This window comes from Panthera tigris, chromosome C2, assembly GCF_018350195.1.
Source record: "Panthera tigris isolate Pti1 chromosome C2, P.tigris_Pti1_mat1.1, whole genome shotgun sequence".
In the NCBI taxonomy this organism is placed as follows: Eukaryota; Metazoa; Chordata; class Mammalia; order Carnivora; family Felidae; genus Panthera; species Panthera tigris.
Window position 1 is genome coordinate 149,561,253 of NC_056668.1, and position 19,495 is coordinate 149,580,747.

A 19,495-nucleotide genomic window follows, 5' to 3' on the forward strand; every position below is an offset into this window, starting at 1 on the left:
TCATTACCCTGGCTGGACCTTTGTGCCACTTTTTCGTTCCTACCCATGACCTCTGCTTCTCTTCCCTTTCCCTTCTCTTACCCGCCCTAGCGTCCATGGAAGAAACAGGGCTGGTGATGTCAGGAAGGGTTGACCTGAGTTAGCATCTGCACGTGCATTGCAAGGAGGGGCCAGAATGGTTGGTGGAATCGACGGTCCAGGAATATGAGGCTTGCAAAGCCAGCAAAGCCTCGCAGGGATGAACTTGAGAACCTGAGCTTGGAAACAGGCCTGCCTCAACTCTTCAGGCACTAATTAATGGGGCATGTTAGGCAGGGGGTCTGTGCCAGCTTCTCCTCCTGCTATGTGGGATCCTGGGTGGAACCTCAGCTGTTCTACGCCTCAGTTTCCTCATGTAAAGGGATCAGTGTCAGGCCTGGCACCTCAAAAGCACTCGATGAATATCAGTCAAAACAAGAGTGTTTATTAAGCTCTGCCACCTAGCCCGGACAACGAGGAAACAAACACGAGGAAACTGAGGCCGGGGTGGACTAATATGCCCAAGCACATCGTTGGTCAGGGGGCAGAGGCAGGGCCTGAGCTCGGGTCTGTCTGGTTCCAGGCTGATGCTATTCCATGCTGTGTGGAGCCTGTGCCGGGAGCCTGGGAACAATGAGCTCCTGGCTAATATGCTCCAGCCCGGCGGGATTTGCCACTTGAACCAGCTGGGTCTGTTGCTCTGGGCGAAACACGCAGCAGGACCACGAGTTACCTCTGTTACAGCTTCCTTTGCATCATGTGCTGCCCACAGCCCTTGGAAGGGTATGCTGTTGCGATGGTGGCTAGGGCTATCAACGGGGCAGGCTCCCTGAGGCCCTGACCATGGCTCCCCAGTGGCCTTTGCTCTCAACGGAGGCCGCGCCACAGGGAGAGAATGATTTTAGTATCAGGCGTTTGGGGGCCAAGGGATCAACAGTGGCGCCTGTATGAATAACAACTGAGACCAAGCTTTTGCTCTGGAGTTTTAGGGTCAGGCATAGATACTAAATTCAATCTGGTAATCATAACTGATGAGAAATACTTTAGGTCTATACTGGAGTCCCTCAAAGGAGAGAGCAAATATGAGGGAGGAAGGGACCGAAACACCAGAGGAAAGGCTGAGAAGAATAGGGAGGAATAGAGAAGGGACAGAGAGGTGCCTCTTGGTCACCGGGCACATCCTAAGAGTCTGGTGCCTGCTGTTGCCATCGTTATTATCGGTAGGATCATCAAATTATTACTAAAGCAATTTTGTGTATATACACGCCCAAAGAGACAGGCCTTAAATGAATCACAACCCCTGCAGTTTTAGGATATTGCACCTTAAGGCTTGGAAAGCTGGGTGGCACTGACCCCCCCTCCTGGCAGGGAACCACACAATAAGGGAGGAAATTAAAAAGAGAATAATCACAGTCAACTTTTTTCAAGAGAAGGGACGAGAGCTCCTGTCTGCCTGGGGATGGGCTCAGTGTGGTTGCAGATCAGCGAAAGTCACAGGGCCTGCACTGTCTGGGATTCTGCATAGTTATTCCCTGAGCCAGCGGGGGCCAGGTCAATGGGGCACTGAGGCCACGCAGACGGTCAGGGCCGTCCACGGTCCGGAGGTCAGGGAGTCCTCCTGGGATAGAAAGAGGCTGTCCTTAAGCCTGTTGGCCTCACCTGGGCAGATCTGGGTCAAGTACACTGAGGCCCAGGCTCCACTCCAGACCCCATGAGTCAGAACCGCTGGAGCGGGGCTCTGGCGGGTGACGCAGATGAGCATCCAGGGTGGGAACAGCAGGTGGGGAGGTGGGGACGACCAACTTCCACGAAGTCCCCGAGAACCAAGACTTGGCCCGCTGCTTCATGTCCGGGCTCTGGCCAGTGACCAGGCATAGTTCTGCATTTATGCCCTCTGTTTATCACTTCATCTATTAATTTCTTCCTGTTTACCACTTCCTCCGTTTATCACTCCCTGTTTATCACTTCCTCTGTTTATCACTTCCTGTTTATCACCTCCTCTGTTTAATCTCTTCCTGTTTATCACTTCCTCTGTTTATCTCTTCCTCTGTTTATCTCTTCCTGTTTATCACTTCCTGTTTATCACCTCCTCTGTTTATCACCTCCTCTGTTTATCACTGCTGTTTATCACTTCATCTGTTTATCTCTTCCTGTTTATCACTTCCTCCGTTTACCACTCCGTTTATCACTTCCTGTTTCTCTCTTCCTGTTTATCACTTCCTGTTTATCCTGTTTATCATTTCCTGTTTATCTCTTCCTGTTTATCACTTCCTCTGTTTATCACTTCCTGTTTATCACCTCCTCTGTCTATCACCTCCTCTGTTTATCTCTTCCTGTTTATCACTTCCTCTGTTTATCTCTTCCTCTGTTTATCACTTCCTGTTTATCACCTCCTCTGTTTATCTCTTCCTGTTTATCACTTCCTCTGGTTATCTCTTCCTCTGTTTATCACTTCCTCTTTTTCTAAAACCCTGGACCAATGTTGTGCAATAACACTTTCTGGAGTGATGGAAATGTTCTGCATCTGGGCTGCCCAATATTGTAGCCGCCAGCCAGAGGTGCTGCTGAGCACTGGAAATGTGGCCAGTGTGACAGAAGAACTGGGTTTTAAGCTTTGTTTCATTTTAACTAATTTAAATTTCAACGGTCACTTGGGTCTTGTGGTCACCATATTGGAGAGCACAGCCCCAGGACTTGGAGGTCACTGAGTCTGCTGATCTCATTCTATAGAGGAAGAAGCTAGATCAAAGGCTTTGGAACAGGAGAAAGGTGTTCATCTCCCAGCCCCACCAATCACAGGCTGTGGGACCTCAGGCAGTTTATGGTAAAGCGTTAGCGTCAGTTTACTTATCTATAAAATGGGTTCAATAATACGCGCATCCCTGCCTCATGGTGAGGGGTAAGAGAACCCTGAGGTGGGCAAACGAGTGCCTGCTCCTTGACCCGTATGCACTGCTGTCCCCTCCCCACATGGCCTCATCAGCAGTCACCAGGCTGCACAACCCAGGGGTTGCCGCTCAGCCCGGGTTCTAGGTGAATGTCTGTGCAGTGTGGTGGTCTTGGCCAGGGTAAGTCCCCCTTAGGCTCTCACTCCGGATGTGGTGCTGGCACAGACTCTTTCACGGCAGGGGAGTGGGGCCAAGTGCAGGCCAAGGGCCGGCAGAAAGCACCAGCTTAGCCCTCAAGGGCAAGCATTTGGAGAAGCTGACCCTCGTCCGCTGGGTGTGTCACCGCCTGAGGCCCCAGGCTGGCCCTGCCATGGTGCCGCTCAGAGGGAAAGGGCTTGGGGTCCTGACCAAGGGAAGTCAGGCTGCGGTCTATCCAGGGGTTAAGCCCCAGGTGTAGCGTCACATGGAAGTCTGAAGGCAAGAGAGGAAGGCAACAGGCCAGAGACAGGGACAGAGGGAGGAAGGCATGAAACATGGTGGAAAGTGGTGGGTCAGGGGCACCGGAAGGGGCCCTGCCCTGTCCTGCAGGCCCTCTTGGGGGCCTCGGCCGGCCAGCTTGTCCTGTTAGTTTGTTAATGTGGCTGCAGCCAAATGAGACGGCAACTCAGGCAGAGGAGGGATGCAGGCTTCTCTGTCCCCGCACAGCCAGAACTTGGCTTATGCCTTTCCGAACAGCCAGCTAATCAAGACTCGAAGGGTTCTTATCACCGAGGGCTGGGTAAGGCACAGGCTCTCCTTCCAGACGTTTTTGCAAAGCTCTAATCACACTGCTGTCTTTAAACCAAACCAGGAGCTACAAATGGTTGTTCGCGAGGGTGTGGATCACAGCGTTCTGCTGAGACCTTAATCCACATGTTCTCCTTCCTTCACGGGTATCCCGGAAGCCAGAGGGGAAGCGCTCAAGTCCGGGCCATGACTGAGTCCCCACAGATCAACATCCTGCCATCAGGCGGCCACGGCCCTGTATCCGAGAAACCCCTGCCACGTGCCTGATGCTGAGCTGGCCCAACGCCAGAACATACGTGACCAGTGACAACCGGGGGCTGACGCTAGTGGCCGCTATGTGGAACAGGCTGTGCCAGGGACCCGGCTGCATGCTGGATTTCCCTTCACTTCCAGATTCAGGCTGCTCTGTTTGGGGCTGCTCCCATGAGTACAATGTGCTTGGAGAAAGGCGAAGCATTCATGTCTCTCTGCCTGATGTTGTTGACAAAAATATGCTGTTTACATATTGCAAATCACAGTATGGGCACAACTCACAGGGAGAGGCCAGCAGAGGACTTCTTTGATCAAACATCAAAATTCATGGGGCACCTGGGTGGCTCAGTCGCTGAAGCGTCCAACTTCCGCTTAAGTCATGATCTCACAGTTCGTGAGTTCGAGCCCCGCGTCGGGCTCCTGGCTGGCAGCTCGGAGCCTGGAGCCTGCTTCGGATTCCGTGTTTCCCTCGCTTTCTGCCTCTTCCCCGCTTGCACTCTGTCTCTCTCTCTCTCTCTCTCTCTCACAAAAATAAATAAAACACTAAAAATAATTTTAAAACCCCCCATCAAAATTAAAGATGAAGTTGTCAGTGATAGCAGCCAGCTCATGATCTTATCCCCTCGGTAAGGTGCCCACACTCCTGCCAAGCCCTATGACCTGGGTGGTTAAAGTGTTATGCAAGAAGGTGTAACAATGTCCTTTATGGGGTGTTCCCAAACTACAGCCTCAAGGACCCCCTCCCACCCCCTCTCCCACAGGTGGATGCAAGCCCTGGGTTAGGTGGACACAGCTTGCAAAGCACTGCATCAAAGAGATTCAAGAGGTACTCGATCTGAGAGGACTTCCATTAGGCCTTGGTCTATGTCGAAATCTGGAAACAAATCATATTCTGCCATTTGCCTCAGGAAAAGTAAGTAAGAAATGCGTCAGCTTTGTCTGCCTTGATGGTGGAAGCCAAAATGACAATTGTGCTGTGCAGAGGTCAGGCGTTGGGCAAGACAGACTTTCTGGTGAGAAAAGGACCCCTGAGAAGCTTTGACGTAGCAACGGGAGTCCCGTGCGACTCTGACCTGTGCCCGCCGTGTGCCTGCGTCCTGGGTGGACTAGAGTCTCTCCAGCCGGCCGAGGGGCTGAGCAGGGGGCCCCCCCGGGAAGCTTCAGGGCTGCTTTCGGCCAGTGCTTGACTGGGGGGTGTGCGTGAAGCACTTTGTCGCCCCGCTGCGGAAAGGTGGGGCCGCTGCGTTCTGGCTCATTCCAGCACCCACCGTCCCACGTGTCTGGTGACACGCAGAGTGTCTCCAGTCTCTGTGAGGGGACAGGAATATCATTTCTAGGCTGCGCTGTGAACACGGGGGGTCCCCCGGAACATCTGGTGGGGAAACAGGCAGTTCATATCCAATGAGCCAGGGGACGGGAGCAGGGCAGAGCAGAGGAAACGCTCGGAGCCAGGAGACCCGGATTCTGGTCCTGCCTCCTCCCCCAACTTCATTCCAGTGGCTCAGACTAGGTAGGCCTCAGTTTACCGCCCTGTAAAATGGGGGTTATAACTGGTGCTCTTGCGTGAATCGAATGAAATAATACGTGGGAACACCCTGTGAGTTTAAAGCCTACGTTAGGGAAAACTATTGACCATATGCTATTCCTATAGATGTCCGACAATCCCTCAGTTACTGCTATTTATTAGTTACGTTTTCTATGATGACTCCCAAGTCTGTCTGCATCCGTTAGTTACTGTGCAGAGCTGCGGGCAACTGACGTGACCAGGGAGCGTTGGAGGAGTGTGTTTCCGGGGAGTGAGTCTCTCCCCTGCCCTGGGGAAGCAGCACGGGGTCAGGGTGGGGGAGGGGAGCTTCCGGCCTCCCATGAAGAAAAAACAGGATGGCCCAACATGCAGTGAGTGGCCAGAGGCACCCAGTGGGTGAGCTGAGACAGCGGCAGAGAAGCAAGATGATGCCTTCTGGCTGCAGGGGGAGGGGTGGGGAGAGGGCACCCGGGAGGACACGAGGCAGGGGCTGGGCTGGGGGGGAACGGGGTGGGGGGACTGTGAGTCGGAGCAGGCAGATCAGTGACCCACTGACAGCTGCTGCCCTAGCTGACCAAAGCACAGCGGGTTCAGCTCGCAACTCGCAGAGGTCCCTTGATGGTACTGTGGCCTCAGTTCTGAAACGTAGAAATAAGGTGACAAGAAGAACAATACCTATCATTTGGGGAATGCCATCTCCATGCAAAGTGGCCAGTAGCCACATCTCATTTAGTTACTGTTCTAGTCTATTCCTTGAACACATTAAGTTCCTTCCTGCTCTGAGCCTCCGTGCATGCTGTTCCTTCTGTGGGAATGCTCTTCCTCTCACTGCTCCCAAGTCTCTCAAACCTTAGTCTCAGGTGACCTCCTAGGAAGGGCTTTCCCTGACCGGCCTCCTAGCCAAGCTTTCACCTGCCTCAGTACTCTGTTCCTGCCATCTTCTTGGCCCCTCTTGACGACAATGACTAGAGTTTGTCCCCTTGTATTTCTCTTATTATCCCTATTTTACAGACAGTTACTAAACAGCTGCTCGAGGTCACGGTTAAGGGCAACTCCAGACTCTCATGCCCAGAAGTGCCAGAGGCAGAGCGCCCAAGCCCCCTGGGCTTGCCTCTGACCCCTCAGCTCGCGGCCAGGTCTGGGGTGCTGTGGAGATCTGCACCTCCTGGAGACCCCCAAACCTGACTCTTCGAGTTTGCTTCAGAAAGACCCCCGGAAAGCAGGGTGACGCTGTGCATGCAGCCTGAGCCCGCGAGGGCAGGGATCACTTAGCAAAACATCTGAATGACAGGCTATTTGAAGGTCGTGTGCCTCTCCCTTCTCTGAACCCCAAATCCATCTCTGGTCTCAACCTTTCAACCGAGTGCCTATCTCCGTGGACTGACTCGTATCCCGGTCCTGCTTTGCCAACCAGGCTATTGAGTCCCGGAGGGCTGGGATCGGGTCTCCTACTTATTCTGTGGAGGAGCACACACAACGAACAGCAGTCAAGCTGACAGCATGTTGGCAAGGGAAGGTTCTGCCAATAAATCAATGACGTTAAAGCTCTGACAAAGCCATCAAGGTGCCTCTCGTCACCCCCCGTGCATCTGGTGGTGGTGAGGCCGTGGGGAGGATCAGTGCGGGTGAGGCCACGGAGCATCACTTCTGGAGTTGCACGCCGACCACGCAGCTGGTGTGCACGCCCTTTTCTCGACCCTTGACCCCAAGGAGGGGCAGGGTACAGGCTTGGCATCGCTCTTCCCACGTCCGACTGCCCAGTTCGGCACAGCGCCTGTGTGCTGCCCGGTCCCTTCCCCCTGCCAGGTCCGTGGGCGCCGACAGCTTCTAGAACACGAGCCCTGCCTACCAGTCCCTGTGTTTCGGGCTGAATCTCCACCCGGAAGGCCCGGCTCCGCAGCCTTAGCCTCCGTCCTTCCCAGCAGCCCCCGTGTCCCCCGTGGGGCCGCTTAAACCAGTGAAGGATTTTACAGAGACATCAGCAGGCCCAGACCCTTGGGTCCCAGGAAGGCCACCGTGCTTTGTGATTCGGCCCTTGGCTTAATTTCAAGGTGACAGGCAGAAAGGCCGGAGCTCCTTCCTTCCCGACTTCCCAGCCGTGTCCAGATGTGGCCGTGGCCACTTTGGCGGCAATTTTCTCACGGTCACCTCTCAGGTCCGCTAAGGCAAGGGGCGGAAGTTGTAAGGACACACGTGGCCCTCATACAGGTGTTCTTTTCACAGGGCCAGTACAACTCTTTCCAGAAGGAGCATGCTTACTGACACCTTTGTTCTTCCTAAATTGGTCTCTGTGTAAAAACCCGCCTCCATATTCCTTAGGAGCCCGACTGTGTTTCCTCCCTCTGTCCCCTCCCAGCCACCACCCCCACACTTTCTCTGTTCCGCACCCCGTCCCCCCTTCAGGAACCCTTGGCACACCAGTCAACTACAGATGGTTGGGCGTGGCAGCCCCACGTCCATGGGGACAACGGCTCTGACCTGTGCCTGATGCAGGACATCTGCATGGGAGGGGGGACCTGGGACTCACCCAGAGGGTGGAGGGAGCTCGGGGGCCTCCCGGGGGGGCTGCGGTCCCCTCGTCAGCGGCCTCTGCACTGCAGCTCTGGGGCTGTGACCACTCTGGCTCTTCTCCCATTTGCTGCTCGCCTTTGTTCTTCTGTTTTCTTATGATCTGGGGAGGAAGTGGGTGACACAAGGGGGCAAGTTACTGGCAAGGCCTTTGGGTGCTGGGTGGAGCAAGGGGCCACCTCTGGGATTTTTTTAGCCACTTTCTTTCAGCCACAGTTAAGGGCTTAGTTTCAACAGAGTACCAGCCCGTTTCAGATCTGCCTTAGGGTAAAAACGACACAACTACAGCCCTAAACATTCTACAGCACTTTGCGGTTTTTAAGTAATCCTTTTGTGATGCTGACAACTTCTATTTATTAAGGGCCAGCACATGTCAGGCTGTTTCAGGCACTGTATATGGTCTATCTCATTTAATCATCAAAATAATTCTCAGGGCTATGTTCTATAACTCTTCCCATTTTACAGATGAGGAAACGGGCTCGGCGAGGTTAAGTCATCAGTTAAGGCCATAGAGCTCATGAATACTGGAGCTGCATCTCAAACCCAGAGTCTCTGGCTATAAATTCTGGTTTCAGGAAGCGCTGGCAGAGTCTGTGAAGCGGGCAGGTACCAAGAGCCGTCAGGGAAGGCTTCTGCTCATTTGTACCGCTTGCTACGTGGGGCACAGCCATTTGGATATAATGAGTCCATTTATACACTGGTGTCTGGGCTCCCAACCTCTTGTAGGCAGGAAGCAGCTGAGAGAACGGCTGAGCCACTGATCTAAGTGTATCCTTCAATGTCTTTGTAGACCAGACAGGATGAGAAAGCGGGAGGCTGAGAGCCAGGGGGAGTGATGAACTGATGTTCACCACGCCCTCGGGCAGACCAGGGCCGGATGGAGGTGTACCCCCATCTCCAGAGTCCTGTACCAGCTGTCTGTGCCCCCACAGGGTGTGTTCGACCCGTGACTTGTTTGCTTGGTTCGTAGGTCTCCAGCTTAGAAGCAGCCGAATCTGGGTTGAACGTACTTTGAGCTGTGGGTGGGATGAGACGCTTGGGGGTCTCTGGGTGGAGTGAGTGTGCACGGCATCAGGGACATGGATTTTTGTGACCCAAAAGGACGACCGAACGTGCTCATCGCTCCCCGCACGCAGTCCTTTGTTGGGTGACTCCTCATCGCTCCCAGGACAGGGAGAATATACTTCCCACCTTGGCTGTGGCTGACTGTGCGCCTTGCTTTGGCCAATGACGGGTGAGGAGGGAGTGGGTAGCGACAGGTGTCAGGGCGGAGCCTGGGCCCTCGTCCACACCACTGCTTCCTCTTGCTCTCCTGTGCTTCTGTCCTGGCTGTGTAGCTGACGTGCCTTCAGTCCGGCCCCAGAATGAACACATTGCACGGACTAGATCCCAACCCAGAGCTCGAGGTGCGGTCACTGCAGATGCACGCGTGAGAAAGAGACTGCGGTATGATGAAACGTATGTGTGGTCTTTGACCCTGGTTCCCGGCACAAAGCTTGGAGTGTCGTCGTTAGGCTAATGAGGTGATGAGCCAGACCACTATACAGATGGAGGCTGGTGGCCAGAAAAGCCAACCATGTGAACCATGGGACTTTCAGCCCCACCTTCAGCCTCCCTCGGGGCAAGGGAGGAACTCTATGCACCCGACTGGTGCACGCACTGATGTGCTGGGAGTGAGTGTGGCGGGCGGAGAGGGCATGGAGGTCTGCACACCCCTCCTACACAGGCCTTGTTACCCTATGTATCTCTTCATCTGGATGTTCATTTGTCTCCTTTATGACAAACCAGTAATTGGAAGTATAGCGCTTTGCCGAGTTTTATGAAAATCATCCGACCTGAGGGCAGTCATGGGAATCCCTGAATGAGTAGTAGGCTGGACAGGAGTGCTGTCACTTGGGCGTACCTGAAACATCACTGGTATCTGGAGTGGGGGCACTCTAGTGGGGCTGAGCCCTTGGCTTGTGAGGTCTGTGCTAACTCTGAGTAGACAGTGTCAGAATTGAATGGAATTGAATTGAACTGAATTGAATTGAATTGAAGAACACCCCTGTGGCGTCAGAGAATTGCCTGTGGAACACAGAAATAATCCCGCTCAGAGGCACAGAGTTTTGGGGTGGCTGGCTTCTCAACAGTAATTAACTGATACACCATGTAAGGGACAGTTTAGGGCATAGAGGTAGCAGGGGGTGACTGCAGGTTTTCTTCAGCAAGAGACTATCTGAGAGGTGTGAGAAGAGGACACACGTATACACACGCATGCGCGTGCACACACACACTCGTGGGAGGCCCAGGGAACAGGAAGACAGTGAGTAACCTGCTCCGTGCTGAGTTCCTGGCTCCCCACCCACTAGCTCCATCCATAAAGGCAACCATATTCGACCCCTCTGCTTACGTTTTGCCGGGCAATGCAAATCCTTTTGCACTGGCCCCCAGAGCACAAGAGGGGAGAGTGACAAGGCACAGAAACGGCGCCCAAGGCAACATTGGTGCCCACAGGTGCGCCTCAGCCGGCCAGAGGCCCTGGTCTGGGCCAGGGTGACGAACTGCAGTGCGGGAGGCCAGGGTCTACCTACCTTCTGCAGGATGGTCGTGGCCAGTTCGTCTGTCAGCTCCTCCTTGTGGTCCCGCAGGTAACTGGCCTCATTCTGCTTGTCCTGCGGAGGGAGGGAAGAGAAGGGCCGCATGCTGTGGGTGGGTTGGGGGACCCGGCAATCACTTTCTTGGGAGTTCTGACCACAGAGGCAGAGGGAGGGTGGGCCCGGCCCTAGTCAAGGACAGACACCGTGAGGCCGGTTTGCTGAGAACCTATACTTTGTCCTGGCGGCCAGGACCTTGACCCGCACCTCCCCCCAGGGAGGAGAAGGGCGTCGTACCAGACTGTCCCCATAGGCTTCTGCTTTGGAAATTGCCTCCTCGATGGCCTCTTCAGCCACCCGCAGGGCGACAGCCAATGTGTCCATCATGCTGTGTCCTAGACAGGAAACAGAACACAGACCACTTTCGGAAAGGGAAAGACAAGTAAAATGATGGTTCCACTTTACTGCTTCTGTTTAAGTCTTGCAGGGGCCCGGTGAGAAGTTCCCCACTGTTCACCCTGGCCCCTAGTGGTTCCCACTCACCCTCAACTCCAGCCACAACAGAATTGCTGCAGAGTTATTATCTCTCCCTTTATGATCCCCATATCTTGGGCTTCCTTCCTCTGGTCCCTGCTCTGTAACTGAGCTGGTTTCTGGGGACCCCAAGCCTGGGCCCAAGCGTTCCTCCTCTGAAAATCCTCCTGTCCAGATCTCTTCTGTCCACCCACCTTGGCTGGATGTCCATCTGAGGTCCTGTAGTTCCTTCCCGTGGGGCCAGAAAGACTGTCCCTCCCCGCACAGGTCATTCTCAGAGAGCACGACTGGATCACACGGTCCCTCTTGTGCCCTAACACCGAGCATGGCTCCCGACACACAGAGTGGCTTACGGATAACTGCACAGAGGGACTCCATGTAAGGAAATACTGGTTCTTCTAAACCAAGTCTATCACTAACAACTCTGACCAAGTTCACCGAGCTCAACCACCTGCTGGCCCCAGACTGAGTGTCACATCCATGGCCACAGTTAATCTCTACAAGAATCCACTGAGTAAGTGCCATCTGACAGACAAGAGAACTGAAGCACAGAGAGGTCAAACAACTTGGCCAAGGTAACTCAGGGAGACAGGAAGAGAGATGAAGTTGGGATCCAGACTGTCTCCAAAGCCCTCGATTTTAACCGCAAAAGCGAGACAAATACAAGCTAACGTGATTTAGAGTCTAATGCTATCGTTATTTTTAGCAAGCGTATTTTTTGCAAATGGCATATTGTTTGCAAATGGCGACAGGTGGATAGAAATGTCCCCATGTCAAAGGACTTTTGCAGGTGACAAAATTCTTTAATTTTTTTTTATTTTGGAGAGAGAGAGAGAAAGAGAGAGAGAGAGAGAGAGAGAGAGAGAGAGAGAGAATCTCAAGCAGGCTCCACATTCAGCATGGAGTCCAATGTAGGGCTTGGTCCTGGAACCCTGGGGGGTGACCTGACACTAAATCAAGAGTCAGACCCTCAACCAAGTGAGCCACTTGGGTGCCCCAACCAAATTCTTTTTGGATCTAAGTGATTGGAAGAGTTCTGCTTCCCCAGAAGCTAGATTTCTTCTTCTTACTTGAAAGTGCGAATTTCTATCATCCCTCTCTTAGTTCAGCCCGGAAACCTGATTCACACCAGGCACAAGAACACAGGTCTGCAAGGGCTGTGTGCCTATGTCTTCTTTGCCTGGATTTCAACTTCCTGTTTCCATTTATAATCTCGTCCTCATGCATTATTTAACACATGCAAACCTCCTGAAAGCTGCCTCAAATCCTTTGTAGAGCGAGACTAGGTGTAAATACATCAACTCACTCATTAATCAATCAAAAAAACTTAATTCAAGCTTCTTAGGCTCCTAAAGACACAAACGTGGACCCAGATTGGCATCTGGCAGACATGAGTAAATCTCTAAAGCCAAGCCGGTCAAGCTCAGAGCGATCCAGCCGGCTGACGGGTCCATTGTAAGCGGACTATGATGATAGTCACAAGACACCCGGATCGGGGCGACCCAGGTCGAGGCTCTGCGCACCTCAGGGTGCCCGACTGAACATGTATTTTCCCTAATGTCTCCACACGAACAGGCTACAAAATTGAGGTTATCATGACACCAAGTACTCCTGGAGGACACTGGATTTCCCATGTCTCTTCTTCAAGATACTAGCCAATATATTTGTCACAGAAGAAGTGCTTGTAAGCTCTTGCTGGTTCTGTGAGGGGCCCCATGATGCCTTGAGAGACAAACCAAGTCCACGGTCCTGTGTGCTTCTGGGTGGCGGGGATCATTACCCAGCTCCACAGGTCCCGCACCAAGTACGAGCCTGGAGCCATAACCCAAAGGCTCTGGATGCTGCGGTCATGACTTCCAGAGGAGGAGGAAATGGAGCACTGAAGATGGTTTAGCTTGAAAGTGAAGTTCAGATCGGTGCCACAGAGGGAAAGACTGTTGGGGGGTGTAGAGGAAGGAGAAGAAGCCAGAGGCAGACTGACCTAAGCTCAGAAGGCCAGCAGACAACGGGATGGTCAGTTATAGGCATCAACCTGGCTAGGCTACTGTACCCAGTTATGTAATCAAACTGGGGTTATGAAGGTATTTTGTGGATGTGGTTAGCATCTACAGTAGTTGACCTGAAGCGAAGGGCACTGCCCTTTAGGTAACGTGGGTGGGCGTCATCCAAGCTGTTGAGAGCAAAGGCCTTAAGGGTACCAACTGAGGTTTCCGAGAGAAGAAAGCCTGTCTCAAGACTGAAGCATGGACTTCTGTCTGAGTCTCCCAGCTACTGACCTACACTGTAGACTTCAGGCTTACCAGGCCCCACAACTGTGTGTGAGCCAAGTCCCTAAAATAAAATAAAATAAAATAAAATAAAATAAAATAAAATAAAATAAAATAAAATGAATCTGTGTGTGTGTGTGTGTGTGTGTGTGTGTGTGTGTGTGTGTGTGTGTATGTCCCACTGGTTCTGCTTCTCTGGAGGACCCTGGTGGATATGAACGGTCACCGAAGGCAATATCAATACCAGGGAATTGTGGGCAGGAGGTGCTCAGGCCATGGATGTCAGAATACTAGGATAGAAATTGAAGGACAGAATTGGAAACAGAGCTGACAGAACTTGAGTGGCTGGGGCGAAGTAGCAGGGAGGGGGGCTGAGGGAAAGGGAACTCTTGCCAGTGGAGCTAGGTGGTTGAGGACCTTGATTAGGATGGGCTGAGGTTCAGATCACTGTAGGATTTACAGGGCTTAATAATCAAGCTTTGGAAATGTGAGTTTAGATCTCTGGGCTGAAATGAGTGCCGGGCATTGCAGCCTCGGCAGTGAATGGAGGTGCACGGGGGGCACAAGGGTGTAAGGTACCCCGTGGAGAGGTTCCAGGCAGCAAGGATGGAGGAGGATGGGACCTTCCTGGGAAGGCACCCAAAGGAGAGAACGGAGAGCAGCTGTAGGGCGCCAGAAGCCGGGGACTCAGGAGGCTCTCAAGGTCCAGCGCTCAGGAGAAGGAGGTGAAATAGTGGAGAAGGTTTTATTTGAAACCGGAAGTTTGTTTGGCTTTTAACTTGTGCTCTAAGGGGACTATTATATCGGTATAAAAAAAGGAGAAGTGAATCAGGAAATGACACATTCTTTATAAGAATATTTTTATTTTATTATTATTTTTAAATGTTTATCTATTTATTTTGAGAGAGAGAGAAGCAGAGAGAGAGAGAGGGAGAGAGAGAATCCCCAGCAGGCTCCGCATTGTCAGCACAGAGCCGGATGCGGGGCTCGAGCTCACGGACTGTGAGATCATGACCTGAGCCAAAACCGAGAGTTAGACGTTCAACTTACGAAGCCACCCAGGCACCCCTGTAAGAATATTTTAATATGAGCTACGCGGGTGTATTCATTATTATATTCCAACTCCGGAAGATGGTATTGGAGCTGTGACTCACCAGGTGATGTGAGGTACCCAGGGGTGGGGTAGCAAATGCGTTTCTTTAGGCCACGCCTGGCGTATACTCACCAATTTCGACGATGGAGTCACACAAATGGCAACAACAAGAATGCCCGTGGAGACTCCCACACAGCCACAAGTAGTTGTGTCCAGCGGGGTCTGAAGGTGTTCCTAGCCCTCCAACTTCCCGTTAGCTATAAACTCTTAGGCAAACTCACCTTCAGACTGTCTATAAAATGTTGAATCACTGCCTGACACACTTCCTTCATTCTCCAGGTTTGCCTCGAAAAAGCTTCCTCCTACAGGGAGGGAGAAAGCGGGACAGAGAATAGGATTATCACAGGTCCCCAGGGAGCACAGGTGCACGGTCACAGAACTGGCAGGTCACCCGTACCCACTCTGATTAAGTCAGCTTTGCAAACAGGTTTAGGGAACCTCTGGGTTTTATAATAATGCTACAGTTTTGGACCAGTCACCCTTTTCTTCTCACACTGATTCGTGGTGTAACGTTGCTGCCTCCCCTAGCTTTCTTCCGGTACCTTCTTTGGAGGCAGCGTGGAGTCAAAAACAGAACAACAGATCGAAGTCAGAGACATGAAAGGTTGATTCCTGGACCTGCAAATTACTAGCCATGTGACCTTGAGTCTGTGACTTAACCTCTCGGACGCTCGGCTTCCCTACTAGAAGAAAGAGAAATCTCAAGAGCTCGTGACGGTGATGAGACCCTGTGGGTTTGGTCTTTAGCTGCGGTCTGTGGCACTGACCCACACAGCTGCCTTTAGCTAATGATTTAACTATCACCCTTCTCTTCTGTAGAAGGGAGTCCACGTGGAACAAGCCCAGAGATAGCCAAGGTCAACCCCCTGGCATCTGATCTTTGAAGGCCCGCTGCCTCTCCTCTGGTCTTCTTTGAATCGAACACACAATCCTAATCTTAATCCAGGCCGGGCAGAGCAGTTGGCTAAGCCCTTTTTAAAGCCCTTTTCCAAGTTGGGGATTTTTATGATATGTGTTCATTCACCAAATGAGATCTCTGAAGATGGCGATGATGGGACTCTTTTAAAGTCACTGGATATTACATCCCTGGTACCCAAGATAGCACCTAACAGTGGGTGGCTCAAGAAAAATGGATTGGATTGGATGTTGGTGGGAACACTGATGGAACCCAGAAAATAAATATGGGTCTATGTGCCTTAGCTCAAAACGGGGCAAATGCCAGTAATGCTATGTCAAACTAAGCAACAGGCCTCCAGTGCTTATAATACACCCTGTGCTTTCTTGGATGGCTGTTAGGGGGGCTCCCATGTGGGAAATCCAGGGGTAAATGCTATAGGTATTTGAGGCAGGTTTAATAGCCGGCTACCTTCACGAAACAAGCCATTAGTGGGTAGCCTGTCATGGCGACTCAGTCTGACCATATATCATTCTCCGTGTTTGTGTTTTTTGCCCAGCCTTTCATAATATATATGAAGTCCATTTATTCTAGCTCTGTGACCCTGAAGATGTGGCTTTGTCTTTCTGGGCCTCAGTGTCTTCACTTACGATGTAAGGCTTTAAGATGTCATCTCTGCAGACCCTAAGCTACAGATCTTAAGTGCAAATATTTCACTGTGGCATGGCTACAGCCAGTATTCATTCATCCATCCGGCCAAGAGTCCACAAGCACCTACTAACTAGGAGCCTGGCTCTGGGCTGGGTGTTAGGGTATACTGGTGAGCAAAGCCAGAAATCCTTGCTGCCCTGACCAATTGGATAGTCTAGTGGGAAAGAATTCATCAATCAAAGATTTATGTAAGTCAATGTAAAATTATAGATACGTTAAGTGCCCTGATTGGGTGCTTCATAGTATGGTGGACGTGTCTAACAGGGACAGTGAGTCACCAGGCAGAGGGGTGGTGGGCAGGCGGGCAAACAGCGTGCACAGGGAAGGCGGTGGGGGTAGCAGGTGCATCTGAGGACCTAAATAGGAGGCAGTGTGGCTGGGTTGGAGACCCAGACCACACAGGGCATGGTGGCCGTATCTTTATTTTTTGATCTTTATTCCAACAGCCACATGAATAGCCAGTGAAGCTTCCATGGAGGTGATCTGGTCAGATTTGCACGTCCAAGTGTGCTCTGGCTGCCATCGGGAGAACGGCTTGGTGGGGGCAGTGAGGAAAGGCAGGGAGTGGAAGCCCTGAGTGCAGTGTGCTCTCGGTTGAGGGTCTCCGCCACCTACTGGGAAGAGTACTGAGGCAGGGCGGCAAGTGGGGGAATGTGCAGACCAGGAATGGTCTGGGAAACAGAGAGACCCGGGCATGTTTACAGATCAATAGGAAGGAACCAGTTAAGAGAGAGGCTGGCTTAGCAAGAAGGAAGGGATGCATGACCTTGAGACCTTCCTGGAAGGTGACAGGATCCAGTGTAGGGGTGCATACTACCTGCCCTGTGAAGGAGAAGGTGCGGTCATTTGCCGAGAGAATGGGGGAGGGTGGAGGGGGGAATGAGCAGAGAGAAGATCTAGAAATATCTTGGGGAGAATGAGCTGCCCAGAGGGCAAGCTCTTGCTCCGCATGATTTTGAACTTTCTAGTACAGCATCTCTCCCCCCCGTGTCCCTTTAAATTCACAGGTGGGATCTTTCAGTGTTATTTAGGAATGGCAGAAAGCGGCTGAACTGTTCTGGAAAGCACTGATGTGGCAGTCACACCAGGTCATCCTATCTTTCGTGAGTTGCAGGAACCTCTGATTTCACACGGCTCAGCATTTTCAGAAGACCACGTTTGTCAGTCAAATCCCAGATGAAGGATGTTATAGACCTTTACAGGAATCACATCCAAAATAGATATACAGTGTTCATGAATAAAAAGGCAGGGCTTATTTCTCCCATTTTATTTATCCCATAAACGCGTATTTATCCAATAAACGTTTATTTATCCAATAAACGCGTATGTTATTTATCCAACTGTCTAGAGATTAAGTACATTAATAACGACTACATTTATCATTTCACGTAGTGCCGCTTCTCTCTAGGGTAACCATTAAAAATGTCACGCTCAATCTATCGGATGAATCAGGTGAGCACTCGTTACCATTGGACACTATATTTTTAAAAAATTTATTTACTTATGATCTGAACTCTCCAACTGGCCTGCTGGCCCTGGGATGGTAGGGTCTTGTCTGTCTTGTCACTCAAACCAGGTGGGCACACAGTAGGTGTTCAATACATGTTTGCTGCATGTTTATTAAAGGAATGAATACATCTTAGATCTATCTGATGGAACTAATGGGTCTCCTTGTAGGCCTGGCCTATCCGGGTCACCTGATACGGGCTGTGGGAGGAGTAAGCCTAGCTTGGGAGGGCCGGAAGGACTGACGTGGGTGCAGGGCGGGCACCTGGTGGCTGACCCATAAGATTCTACGAACTCAGTGAATTTTCAATGGACTGAGGGTGCTCAGGCCAACTACGCTGGTCCTGGGGGTGGAGAGGTTTCATAGGTACAAGGAGGTCCACCCCGAGAGTTCTGGAGCAGAGCACATGCCTTGCGTGCCGTAGATATTGCATGTTATGTTCTGACCATCACGATTCTGAAAATGAGTACCCTTTGCTGGAGCTGAAGATGGGCCCATCTTATTTAGAATGCTTGCTGCATAGGGCTGCCTGGGTGGCTCAGTCAGTTAAGCATCCGACTTCAGCTCAGGTCATGATCTCACAGTCCCTGAGTTCAAGCCCTGCATCGGGCTCTGTGCTGACCGCTCGGAGCCTGGCGCCTGCTTCCGATTCTGTGTCTCCCTCTCTCTCTGCCCCTCCCCTGCTCGTGCTCTGTCTCTCTCTGTCTCAAAAATAAATAGAAACATTAAAAAAAAAAAAAGAATGCTGTTGCACAAATTGTGGTCAGGTGTTCTCTGGGGCTCTCCATCTCGGCTGTGCCTTAACATACCCCATGGAGCTTTACAAAGTATCTGTACTGGGCTCACCTCCACAGATTCGGAAGTACGTGGCTAAGCGTGGAAGATGACCCTGTGCACTGTTTTAGAGCCCCCTAGGTGATTCCGGACTGAGTACGGTCGGGATTGAGGAAGGCCGGTAACAACAATGCAAGGGTGCTGGGTGACAGGTGGGAGCTCATTGTGAGGGCGCCCCAGTCATTTGGCGTAACCGGGAGGCCACGCGTGCCCTGGGGGATCTCCCCCTGCTCGAGGCGTGACTGAATTTTCTAGGCGGTGTGTAGAATAAATCCCATTGTTTCATGACGGCGGCTTATCAGCTTTGAACATGATCTCACAAACCGTTTCTTGTCCCCTGGTCTTCGCTTCTGTTAAACAGAAATCTTAGTTTAAATGGCGCCCCGAATCATGAAGGCAACTGGCTGGAATGCTTCAGCGAAGCGTCTTGGTAGCCACAAAATGCTTTCAAGATTAAGCGAGTGCCACGCTGAGGACAGAAGATGTGCCAGGGGTTGAGCCACACTTTGGGGACACAGAGGTGATGAAGCTATTGCTTCACAGGGTTGAGCAGGAGAGAGGCGTGTAAAGCATTCCCTGAAGGCCCGGATGAAGGAAGTGGTGAATCCCGGAAGGCCCAGAACCCAGATCTGCCTCTATGGTGGCAGACAGCTACCCCCAGTGGATGGTTTTCCTCAGAAAGTGGCACGTGAAAATTTCAAAGCCCTGAGCTGGCCCGCTTGGGACACATGTCTGCCTGAGCCACCCTTGGGGCCTGAGGGAGACAGGGGAGGAGAGCAGACTTGTGGTCTGTTCGGCGGGATTCTCCACATGTTTGCTTTTCCCCTCGTCTTGCAGTAGGCAGTGGAGGTCTGAATTTGGTGACTGGTATAGGGGTACACCAAGCAGACCTGGGGGTGTATGTGAGAGAAAAGAAAGGATGAGATGCAGTCAAGTGAGCCAATAATATTCTGGAAACTTCCTGAGGTATCTCTCTGGGCT

General features: G+C 51.9%; 1 protein-coding gene and 1 long non-coding RNA gene across 3 annotated transcripts in view; one reads left to right on the forward strand and one right to left on the reverse strand.

Moving 5' to 3' along the window:
* Nucleotides 1–19,495, reverse strand: part of LOC102962809 (myosin VIIA and Rab interacting protein) — a 370,133-nt gene that overhangs the window by 78,198 nt on the left and 272,440 nt on the right. For both annotated transcript variants that reach the window (XM_042957165.1, XM_042957164.1), the window contains exons 5-8: nucleotides 14,789–14,869; nucleotides 10,911–11,008; nucleotides 10,611–10,691; nucleotides 7,997–8,140 (exon numbers count right to left, since the gene is read on the reverse strand). In XM_042957165.1, coding sequence (XP_042813099.1) covers nucleotides 7,997–8,140; nucleotides 10,611–10,691; nucleotides 10,911–11,008; nucleotides 14,789–14,869 — 404 coding nt within the window. The remainder of the gene's footprint in view (nucleotides 1–7,996; nucleotides 8,141–10,610; nucleotides 10,692–10,910; nucleotides 11,009–14,788; nucleotides 14,870–19,495) is intronic.
* On the forward strand, nucleotides 4,707–17,575 carry LOC122230749. The gene is made up of 3 exons (XR_006207820.1): nucleotides 4,707–4,857; nucleotides 15,096–16,361; nucleotides 17,181–17,575. It is a non-coding gene; the product is annotated as an uncharacterized LOC122230749 (long non-coding RNA).